This window comes from Mastacembelus armatus, unplaced genomic scaffold (assembly GCF_900324485.2).
Source record: "Mastacembelus armatus unplaced genomic scaffold, fMasArm1.2, whole genome shotgun sequence".
In the NCBI taxonomy this organism is placed as follows: domain Eukaryota; kingdom Metazoa; phylum Chordata; class Actinopteri; order Synbranchiformes; family Mastacembelidae; genus Mastacembelus; species Mastacembelus armatus.
In genome coordinates, this window is record NW_022872859.1 from 18,335 (window position 1) to 30,298 (window position 11,964).

Here is an 11,964-nt window from a genome sequence, read left to right on the forward strand (position 1 = left end):
CAGGTGTTCTCATTAAATGAATTAACCAGGTACTACTTTAGAAATATTGGCTATTTTAAGGAAAACACACAGAGAAAACGTGTCAGTCATTTTAAAGTCATATGACATTTGAAAGGGGAATTTTTGTTATATGAAGCCTTTCTGCTGCAGAGTTGCCTCAATACATGATGTCAATGAAGGAGAATGGACACAAACATGTTTCTTACCTTCAAGAACAGCGTTTTCCTCGGCAGCAGACTGGATCAGGTCTCAGCTCAGACCATGTTAAAGTCTCACTGGGTCCGATAAAGAATCTCTGGATCAGGACCAGTTCAAATTCAGGCTGCAAAATCCCCTCATCGCTCTGTTTATATGTAGAAGGCGGAAGTTGACTGTGGTCGCTGTTTCCTGTGTAAAAGACGAAGTTTCAGTTTCAGTTTCTCTGAAAGCTGCTGTTTTTTTTTACTGTCTGAAAAGTCACATGGGAACAGTCACGGCTCCTTTGTCGAATGAGGTGGATATAATTTTAAATTTACTTCGGTTTCACGTCTGACTGTAAGAAGTCTTCATTGGAGATGGACTGAAACAGACCAGGTGAGTCCGGTCCGACGGTGTTGGATCTTGTCTGGTCTCTGATTCTGAGACTGGTCCTTCTTCCAGTCCAGCACCAACAGGAACTTTCTCATCGTTCAGATTATTTTGTCTCGGGTTATTTTCCATCTGCAAATTAATTCCTGGTCAACTCGCTGATCAGCTGAAAACAAGTAACTAAACCTGCTGTGATTGTTTGGGACGTACTTTAATGCGGAGAAACAGAAACAGCTACTGAGCCAAACATTAAATACGACACAGACCAGGAAGTCGCTTCAAACCACCGTAAAATGATTTTCCATCTTTCTGGTGAATGTTTTTATTTCAGTGTCCTGTGCGATTTGAGCTCCAGACTCCTGAAGTTCATTTTCCAACAGTTTCATCAGTTTGTTGACACAGAAAGTTTCTGTCAGAGAAGAAACTTGGACAAAGTGTCCGCCTGACGTGAACTGTATCGGGAGCGCGCATTCCTTCAGCGTGAACGTGGACCTGCGTTGTTAGTCTTGATTTGTATCTGAACTAAAAACAGTAACACTTGGATTCTTCAGTCGTTGTATCCAATAGAGTTTTTCCACCATGTTTCCTAATGTGTCTTTGAGTTTGTTGGTCTTTGTGCCGGAAGTTATTCCAGCCATTGTCAGCCTCATGTCAGGCTCTGGACTGTCTGACGTGTTTGTGTTGTTCAGCCACATCTGACTGCTGATTATTACTGGACAGTGTCCTACCTTGGTCTCGCCTGATCTGCTGCTCCTGCTACATTTCATTGCTGTTATTTTAATCCTGTGTTCACCTGAAGTTACTGTCTAGTTTTCTAATGTATGAGATGAAGACCAGAGACATGAAATCCACCAATAAAACTGTGAACATGGTTCAGGATTTTGCTTCTGAAAGTGATGGCACATACCAACATCTGATCAGCTGTTTGTTGTTGCTGGTTTCACAGAAAAGCTTTGAGCTGGGAACACTGGTGCTGAGGACCAGGACCAGCAGAGGGAGCTCTTCACTTTGTTGGTTCTCAAAGTCTCAGCAGGTCTGGGATCAGCTTCAAAGTGATCTCTGCAGTTTCTTTACTTCACTTTGATCTAAAATAACTGGACAGGTTTGATGCTGAATGAGCGACACAACATGTTCATCCCTTATTAAACTGAAATAAACTAAATTAGAGGAAACAGCAGGTGGTTCATTCCCAGTTTAGTCCAGTCCAAGCTGTGACCCCCAGACTGAGGACGGGACATCAGCCACGTTGTAGTGACTTGTGTTATGAACTTTACAGCACCTGAGCTTCTTTCCTCCAGCAGCACTGGAGCTAATGACTCCAGGACTGTGTTGATACAGTGATAGTTTAGGAAGAGTTGTCTTTTTGCTGTGGGCGGGGCCTAAATATGTTAATTAGCCCACGTGTGATGTCACAGGGGGCTCAGATTTGAAACCAGGAGTTCTGGATGTTGGTTTCTGACAAAGCTGGAACAACACTATGCAAGAAAACACCCAAAGATATTTGAAAAACACATTTAAAAGTTGGTGCTGCATCTTGTCTCTTTTAAAAAGTCAATGATTAAAGATTTTCCTCCTTCTACCTTTGACCTTTGACCTCATGTGTTTGTGTCTCCTCTGACAGGAGAAGATGGTCTGCTGGATCCTGCTGCTCATCAGTCTGACCCCCTTTACCTGGGGTCAGTTTTTATCCACTAACTCAAATCAATTGGAAATCCAAAATAATCCAAGTTGTGAGTGTGTGTGGTCGTCACTTTCCCTCTGTGTCTCCTCAACAGGAACATTTGTAGTGAATGTGACACAGAGCTCCTATCAGGCAGAGGAGAACCACGACATCACACTGGACTGGACCTTCACAACCACAGCTCACATGTCTCTCTCAGCAGTTTCCATCTACTGTCAACTGTTAACTGAGGACAAAGTCCCAACGCTGTTTGAGCTACATGACGGTGTTGAGGTCCCAGAGTCTCAGGACAAACAGTTTTCAGGACGAGTCCAGTTTGACAAAGACGTCCTCAGAAAAGGACGAGTCAGACTTCATGTGTCCAGACTCAGGACTGAGGACTCTGGTCTGTACCTGTGTTCAGTGGAGACAGATGGTGGTGCAGACTATAACAGCTGTCACCTCAAAGTCACAGGTAAGTTGGTTCAGTCCAGTTGAACAGTGTCCTTGTGTGTCCCTGTTGGACAGACTGTGGTGATAAACTGGACCTGATGGACTGAGGCTCTGAGCTCTGTGTGATTTACTACGATGATTTTTCTAACATCATATCACTCACATGCTGCACATGGCAACAAACATCATTAGGTCCAAGCCCAAACTGTCCAGATTTTCCATTTGGACATGAACAGGTATCAACAAGTCTCTCTGTGTGTTTTACAGCAGCTGCTGATGAACCTGAACCCCCGAGACCAACAGTGGGACGACGATCAGCGAGTCAGGGACTGACAGGCCTTGATATTGGACTGATAACAGTAGGAGTAGTAGGTCTGGTGATCGTTTGTGCTTTAATCTGGATTGGTCTGTCACAAGTTTTAAGCAACTCAGAATATTCCTCACATGTTACTGGTTTAGTTATTTAAACTGGTAAAAAGGCCTGGATTGTTGTCTGCTCACCGGACTATTGAATTAAAATTCAATAGACACAGTCCTTGTCCTCTCCTGTCCTCTATTTGTATCTATGTCTGTTTGCACTGGAGTAACCCCACGTACCTAAACAAATTCCTTGTGCAAGTGTACACAGACACTTGGCAATGAAGCTCATTCTGATTCTGAAATATGACTCAGTAGGAAACTATTTATGTTTCAGTCTGGGCACAAACAAACATAACTTTCATGGTTGTGTCATGGAGCCTTCACTTGGAAGACTTTTCTATTGTCTCCAGCTACAGACCCACAGACCTACAGACCTACAGACCCACAGACCTACAGACCTACAGACCCACAGAGCCCCCTGGGGCTGGACAAACAGTATTTGGATCACAGCCTGAGGACGTGATGACGTTACATTCACCAAGCCTTTTTACTATCATGGTGATGACAAACGAGAACAGACACAAACATGTTTCTTACCTTCAAGAACAGCGTTTTCCTCAGCAGCAGACTGGATCAGGTCTCAGCTCAGACCAGGTTAAAGTCTCTCTGGGTCTGAAACAATTTTAGTAACAGTCGTTCCTCAGTAACTACACAATACTTCAGGCTACTTCAGGTCAGCTCACACATTAATTCAATTCAATTCAATGCAGTTTTATTTGTATAGCACCAAATCACAAGTCAATCATCTCCAGGCACTTGACAAAAACCAAAAACCCAACAAATCCCTTATGAGCAGCACTTGGTGACAGTGGAGAGGAAAACAAAATGTTCAGCTAGTAATTAAAAGTGGAAAACAATAGCAACAAAGGTCAGGTGAGTTTGTCTCATTAAGACTGTATTTAATAATTATGAAAAACAGGTTCATGCAGAGGTGGAGATGCTGGAATGAGGCAGCAGGAGGAACAACAGTGTCTTCAAAGTTCTGAAGCTGCTGGGAAGGACAGGACGAGCACATCCATGGAAACAACTAAGGCAGGGGTGTCCAATCCTGGTCCTCGAGGGCCACTGTCCTGTTTGTTTTCCAACTATCCCTGCTCTACCTGGATCAGGTGTGTTCAGTCCATTACGATCTGGAACATACCATCTCAGATGAGGAAGACACAATGACATGGTATCCCCCAGCTTCTGATTGGCTGAACACACAGCATCCTTTTCATGTTGGAGTCTCACCAGGCCTTCTCCCTGCTTCGACACACATACACACACTTCCTTTGATTGTTTGATGCTGCAGGCTCACTATGCCTCCTGTTATAGGATCCAGGATGCAGAGGACCAGAGTATGCAGTTGTTTTTCACACACATTGTTAAACACACAGTTTTCTGCTGTCGTAGCCCTCAGTAACGTCTTGTTCCTGCTCCACAGATTGAAAATGTAATAAAATATGACTGATTGAAAACCTAACAGCATCAGGTCTCCTTGTTCAGTTCCAGTCTGTCTAGGCAGCTTTAACATGAGTATTGTCCTGAAGCTGTTACTGTTACTTGACTTCATACATGGTGATGAATCAGCATTACAATAATACAGAGATGTGTGGTGGGCCTGGGATGGCTACCTCTGCATCACTGAAACATCTGGACAGGACAGATGCTGACACACAAACCAAAGGCTGACAGATCTTCAAATTTAGGCAGATCTTAGAAACCAATGAGAACTAAAGTCCAGTCAGGCCAACAGTAATGGACTATCACCATTTCCAAATAAAACTGCTGGAGAAGAACATGCAGAGTCATGGGGCTAAGGGATGCTGACATATATTTGTCCTGCATTTGCCACATGACCCAGACTTCCCTCTAAAACATCCTAATAGAACTGAACCGTCGCTGCAGATACAATATATCAATGTAGAATCACAGTTAAAGAGTAAAAATGATTTGGTTTATCTTAATATTTACCTTCCAATGACGCAGTGGGTGCTGGTCTGTCTTATTCTTATTCCTCACTTTGACCTGTAAACATGGAAATATTTGTATGTACATTTTCAGCAATAAGGAATTAGCTGATATTAACGTGCAGCGAGTGTCATCTTTAAACAAGCGTCTCTCGTTATAAATGCGTTTGTTGCTGCACATTTTAAGACCATTTTTAATTTAAAAGTTAAACACGTCATTAAAAACTGTGTGCTCTTCATTCCTTAGCCAGTGCAGCTATTTGTTCCTTACTTTGTCTTGATTAAGTCGATCATATTTGTTACTGTTAAATGAGGAGAAACAAACTTACCAACTGCTCAGTATATTTAACCTATTTCCTCTGTAGGTTCTTTCTTGTTATCGTCATCTCAGCTATTTAAGCAGTTTGCCTTGTCAATACTTTTCTTGTTATAACGAGATATGTATCGTGTAATAACAATAAACACACTGCTGTGTCATAAAGTTAATCCGTCTCTCTGCATAGCTGTGGAGAACAGCTGGGACGAATTGTACGACTCCATCTCTCTGGGAACATACACACATCTGGGTATAACATTAAATCTTAGGAGGTGCCTCCACATTCACAGTAAAGGATGAGAACCTGAAATACATTCAGATGTAACTAGTGTCTCAGCAAGATGTATACTAAATGTATACTATGTATACTAAATGTGTGTATAAATACTTGATGAAACATATTTGTGTTATTACTACAAACCTAAATATGAGCAGTGTGACATTTATTTACTAATATGGAATAAGTGAAGTTGCTTCTGTTTAAAACCTTATGAAAACATTGTTTTAGGGAATGCAGATGATTACTGCCTGGTGTGAGCCTCACTTGAAGATGATCCTGACAAGAGCATCATTGAAATGGTAAAGTAACATAAACATTTGTGTTTTGTATGATCAATTTACTCACAAATGTGTGTGTGTATTACCATAGAATTTAGTTCATTGTGGAGTCTTTTGTACTTCATGCCTTTTTATTGATTTGGTTTCAGGTGCAGTGTGATTCCTGTAATGGTTGGACACATTTTGAATGTGCCCAATATCACAAAGACAGTAGTGCACCATATCTTTGTAAAAAATGTAAAAAATAAATGTATATGAAAATAAATATGTATGTAATATAATATATATATATATATATATATATATATATATATATATATAATCTAAATATTTTACCACAGGTAGCATGGACTGTCAAATCAGGCTACCCCTGTAATATTAACTAAATGAACTATATAATTAGATTTTACCACAGGTAGCATGGACCCAGAGTCTTTTCAGGCCCAGTGCAGATGGGAAAACGATGCCTGATAAGGACTGTCTAGTCGTTTCAGACCCAGTGAGACTGAGATGCTCCTGTTTTGGATTTATCTCCACTAGGTGGCGTTAAAAGTCTGTTAAACTATAAACCTTTGTAAATAAATCCTTATTATTATTATTTATAATGAGAAAGACTTGTTCAATGACCAATTTATCTATTTTTGAAATAAATTCAACTGTGGTTTCACCTTTGACCTTAGTCTAGAAATCTGTCAGATGATAAAGTGGCAAATTACCTGAAACTGGTGTTTGTCTTTGTAAATATGACAACAAATTAAATCATTTCCAGCTGAGCTTCAGCTTAATAAGTGTGTTTATTACAAACTGCTACAAACACAACAAGCAGAAATAAAACTACAATAAAACCCAAATAAAAAGATCCAAATCAAATAACAGCCATTAGAATGAAATCAGGAAAGGCCTCCTTAGAGGACGTCACTGACTCTGCTGTTTTAAGCTGCTCAGGTGTCTTTGGATCCACATTTACCACAGTGAAAGCTCTGCCACCTCTTGTTTTCAGGCTCCTTTTGGTGGAGCCCTAAAGGACCGAAGGCCCTGAGGAACACCAGGGAAGCATGGCATGATGGGAGGATGTCCACAGAGAAGGAGAAACTCCAGAGACGTCCAGAGGAACACTTGATAAATCACGTCCTGCCTGAGAAAAGAACAAACCCTCAAAACTGGAGCAGGCTGTAGTTCTTTTCTCAGTCTGTGGGAATCAGGGTCACACAGTAATAGATAATAATGTCTGTTTGTTCTTTAGGATGTTTGTTTTGTTCTTGTCACCAGACTCTGGTAAAAGTAGAAGTACTGACTCAGCTCCTTTATTCAAGTCAAAGTAAAAAGTACAGGGTCTGAAATGTACTTAAGTAAAAAAGTAAAAATGTTTTTTGACGTCAGTGATTCACAACACATCTTTTGATAACTCCACAAATTAAAAAAAGTTGGACACAAAAAAAAGCCCAAGAAATTCTTCTTCTCTAAACATCCTGCCCAGTTCTGGTTCAGGGAGCAAAATACATTCTTGAACAGTTTCTTTAAATCCGCCCATATATGGGAATGTCCAGCTTTCCAAATCGCTGCAACACTTCCTGGGTCCCTTTCTTCCTCCATGTGTCACTGCAGGTTTTCTCTCCATCATAACCTGAACACTCCCTGGATTTAACTCTCTAGTTAGTTACGTCTTTTACGTCGTGAGGTTGAAAAAGGAAGGAGCCTGTTTGATAATGTGAGGAGGAGAAAGTACAGATATTTGTGTTTAAATGTAGGGAGTAAAAGTAAAAAGTCCTCAGAAGAATAAATACTCTAGTAAAGTACAGATACCTGAAAAAATCTACTTATGTACAGGAATGAAGTATTTGTACTTCGTTACTTCCCACCTCGGGTCCAAGTCAACTCCACCTTCAACATATAAAAAGAGCGATGAGTGAAGTTTTCAGACTGACTCTCCCCTGGTCCTGAGCCAGAGTCCTTTCAGACCGAGAGAGACTTTAAACCGGGTCTGACCTGTGTCTCTATGTTCTTCACACTTTGACTCAGTCATGTGAGGGTCACAACCAAACTGACTGGTGAAGGACAAAGTTCTGGTTGTCTGCAGGATTTAGGACTTTGGTCTTGATCCAGTGCTCTGATAGAAAAGGGGGTACTGTTAGTCCTGATGGCTCCAACAAGACCTGTGTGCTTCTTATAGAGCTCAGACTGTGTGTTCAGGGAAAAGCTGCCTCATGGACCAACAGGGTCAAAGTCTGATCCCTGAGAAACTTTACACCACTGATGAGGCGTTTACTGACACATCAGCAGGTTCAGTAAAACAAAGACTGAAGTAGAGTTTGACCAGTAGAACAACTGCTGCTGCTGCTGTCAGTCCCAGTCCAACGTATAGGCTGATCCTTCCCCGACTCTCTTGTTCTGGACTCCCTGTTGGTCTCTGAGCTTCAGGTTCATCAGCAGCTGCTGTAAAACACACAGAGAGACTTGTTGATACCTGTTCATGTCCAAATGTAACATCTGGACAGTTTGGGCTTGGACCTAATGATGTTTGTTGCCATGTGCAGCATGTGAGTGATATGATGTTAGAAAAATCATCGTAGTAAATCACACAGAGCCCAGAGCCTCAGTCCATCAGGTCCAGTTTATCACCACAGTCTGTCCAACACGGACACACAAGGACACTGTTCAACTGGACTGAACCAACTTACCTGTGACATTGAGGCGACAGGTGTTATAGTCTGCACCAACATCTGTCTTCACATCACACCAGTACAGACCAGAGTCCTCAGTCCTGAGTCTGGACACATGAAGTCTGACTCGTCCTTCTCTGAGGACGTCTTTGTCAAACTGGACTCGTCCTGAAAACTGTTGTCCTGAGACTCTGGGACCTCAACACCCTCATGTAGATGAAACACGGTTGGGCCTTTATCTTCATTTAGCAGTTCACAATAGATGTAAACTGCTGAGAGAGACATGTGAGCTGTGGTTGTGAAGGTCCAGTCCCAGTGTGATGTCGTGGTTCTCCTCTGCCTGATAGGAGCTCTGTGTCACATTCACTACAAATGTTCCTGTTGAGGAGACACAGAGGGAAAGTGACGACCACACACACTCACAACTTGGATTATTTTGGATTTCCAATTGATTTGAGTTAGTGGATAAAAACTGACCCCAGGTAAAGGGGGTCAGGCTGATGAGCAGCAGGATCCATCAGACCATCTCTCCTGTCAGAGGAGACAGAGCTGAAGAGTCACAAACATGAAAAACCTGCAGTTTGTTTTTCTCTGAAAACATTTCACATGTTAAAGTCTTCAGTGTTTCTGCCACAAGGTGGCGCCAGTTCATTCTGTGTCAGTGAGGATGGAGAATAAGGTTTAGACTGATACATGGAGAGGAAACCTGCTGCAGACTGGGACTTAGATGTGCAGACTGTTAACTTCAGCTGAAAGTTGAAACTTCTTTTACTGTGTCCACCTCAGTCCTGACTCTGACATTAATCCAGGTGGTTAGCTGCTTTAAATCATCTCCTAAGTCTGAACTTCACAAAGAAGTGAACTAGGCAGTTATTGGGCCCTTGACAACTCTTCTAATGTAGAGATGTCTTGTTATAAAAATAAATTATATATTATAATTCTTCTTTGCGGCCCATGTAGGATTAGTCCAGACCTTATAGGTTTCCTCTTCCAGGTGTAAAAACCTGTGAGAACATCATTGGTGTCTTTTATTGCAAACTGTGGTTCCCTCCATGTTCCCCGTCACAGACTGTTTTCTCATTAATATTAATATTTCCACCCGATACTGAGGAGGCTCCGTATGAAAGTCACGTTATATACGTGATTATTCTGAGAGTCCGTGAACACATCCTGCTGCTGGACACGACATTAGCGCTGGTCCTGTGCACAGATGCCAACCATCTACTTATGATTGCTGGGCCCGTCCAGCTTCTTTCCGGACATTTAAAACAGTTTATATCACAGCAGGTTTATATAAAAATGATAAAAGTATCTAATAGTCATGAAACAACACTGATATAAAAACATTAGCACTGCAACAGCCGTATGCTACAACGACTCCTGTTAGAAACCTTTGTTTACTGATGTCCTCAGGTTATAATAATAATCAATAGCTCTGATATCAATGGGCCCAGCTTTGAATTTGGACACAGCGACTGGTCACATCAGTTAGAAATCATCCTTCAAAATAAAGTAATAGGTAGAAATAAGAGAGAGGAGAAAGTGTAGAAACTTGTTACCTTGTGTCTTCTGTCCAACCGCAAAGGTCCAAACCTGGGAAAGTTCTTTTCTTTATCATGTCAGAAATACCTGGTCCACAGGAGACTGTCCTCTGTCTGTTCATGTACTGGATCTTACCTTAGAGCTAAGACACCACTCCATTGATGAGAGTAAACGTGTCAAAACTTGTTCTCCAGTTCAAATGTTTTGTTTGGATAAAATCTGAAGTTGTACCTGCAGCTGTTCCTCATGTTTCACTATGTCAGAGCCTCTTTATTCCTCTGAGCTGCAGCTTTTTCTAACTGGTTTTGGTTTTACTCTGCATCACCACGTCCTCACCACTGTGGACACTAAATTTCTGCATTAAAGACATGCACCAAAACACAGGACAGGTCTCATGTTTTCACATCCTGGTATTATGAGGGACCAGATCATCAATTAAGGAATATTGATCCACATTAAATTCATACATTTATTGATAAGACACCAAATTAGCTTCATTCCTGTTCCACCAAGGTTGATTTCAGATCAGTGGATCAGCCTCTATAACAGAACATGTTCTCATGGAAGTATGAAGCTTGTTGTCAACCTTGTTCTTGTCAAAGCTTGTTGTGGCTTCCAGCATAACTGAACACTGAGCAAGTGCTCTGACCAAACCTGCTCCACTGCTCTGGATGTGGATGTTATGTTAGTAAAATGTTCTGGGAGCTGCAGGTCTGATCACGTCTTGGCAAAGATGCAGCTGATGGAACTGATTTAATGTCATTCTTGGGCGGAGCAGATGAAAAGGAGATGGTTTGATTTATTAATGTTTTTCACAGCCTCCTGACTTGTCTGTCTTCAGATCACATGACAAGAACTGAAACCTTTTAAACATAAACTGTTCAGTCTTTTTATTTTGTTTATATTTTTAATGGAGACTTTTAGTGTCTTGATGAAAATATCAAATTATTAGATAAAAGTTAAAGGTTGAAAAAGCTGCAGCTCAGAGGAACAAAGAGGTTCTGTCAGCTGCAGGTTCTTTGTTCTGTCTGTTCCTGTTAATGTGAACTACAGTATCTCTGTGTTTTACAGCAGCAGCTCACCTCAAAGTCTTTGTTTTACCGAACCTGCTGGTGTGTCAGTAAACGCCTCGTCAGTGATCAGACTTTGACCCTGTTGGTCCATGAGGCAGCTTTTCCCTGAACACAGTCTGAGCTCTGAGCTTCTGACCTGTGTGTTCATTACCTGAGGGAAACACACAGGTCTGGCTGGAGCCATTAGGATTAACAGGACCACCTTTCTATCAGAGCACTGGATCAAGACCTGAGTCCTAAGTCCTGCAGACAACCCAAGATTAATTCGTGTGGACTCATCCTGTGTCACACTGTGTTAATGGACTCTGCAGTGTGTTGGTACAAATAATGTTTGTATCCTCTTTCAATTATTTGTTTCAGTTCTCACTAACAGAAAAAGTTTCTTCTTTGATTTCTGAGTCCAGTCCAGAAACCACATCAGGTCCTCTCATAATACCTGTTCTCTGTTTCCTTTATCACTTTTGTTATTAAAACCAACTCTGCAGTGTTTTTGCTCCAAACCAGATCCAGAGGCTGGTTCTGAATCTGAGTCAAAGTGTGAAGACCATAGAGACCAGCTGCTTTGCTGCTCCACTTTGTTCTGCTTCAGCTGAAACAACATCTTCATAGGAAACTGTTCTACAGAGGAACCAGTGAGTCTGTTCTCTGCTCGGCCATCCCTGTGTGGTTTGGTTCAGCAACCACAGAGCAGTGCACATCCACTGTGTGCACCGTGCACGTTAGGGTTTGTTTCTGACACCGTCCTACATAGGTGCGTCTCACGTGT

At 41.7% G+C, this 11,964-nt stretch overlaps 1 protein-coding gene across 1 annotated transcript; it reads left to right on the forward strand.

The window, feature by feature from the left end:
• Positions 1 to 416: 416 nt before the first annotated feature.
• LOC113139574 (uncharacterized) lies at positions 417 to 4,562 on the forward strand. The gene is made up of 4 exons (XM_026322871.1): positions 417 to 573; positions 2,189 to 2,243; positions 2,343 to 2,702; positions 2,948 to 4,562. Exons 2-4 carry the CDS (start codon positions 2,195 to 2,197, stop codon positions 3,145 to 3,147), a joined length of 609 nt encoding a protein of 202 aa, XP_026178656.1. The 5' UTR covers positions 417 to 573; positions 2,189 to 2,194; the 3' UTR covers positions 3,148 to 4,562.
• The last annotated feature ends 7,402 nt before the right edge of the window (positions 4,563 to 11,964 follow it).

Coding starts and splice junctions, on each gene's coding strand:
- LOC113139574 (XM_026322871.1), top strand. CDS start 2,195: ATGGTCTGCTGGATCCTGCTGCTCATCAGTCTGACCCCCTTTACCTGG. Junction 2,244..2,342: donor TCTGACCCCCTTTACCTGGG/GTCAGTTTTTAT, acceptor TCTCCTCAACAG/GAACATTTGTAGTGAATGTG. Junction 2,703..2,947: donor CTGTCACCTCAAAGTCACAG/GTAAGTTGGTTC, acceptor TGTGTTTTACAG/CAGCTGCTGATGAACCTGAA.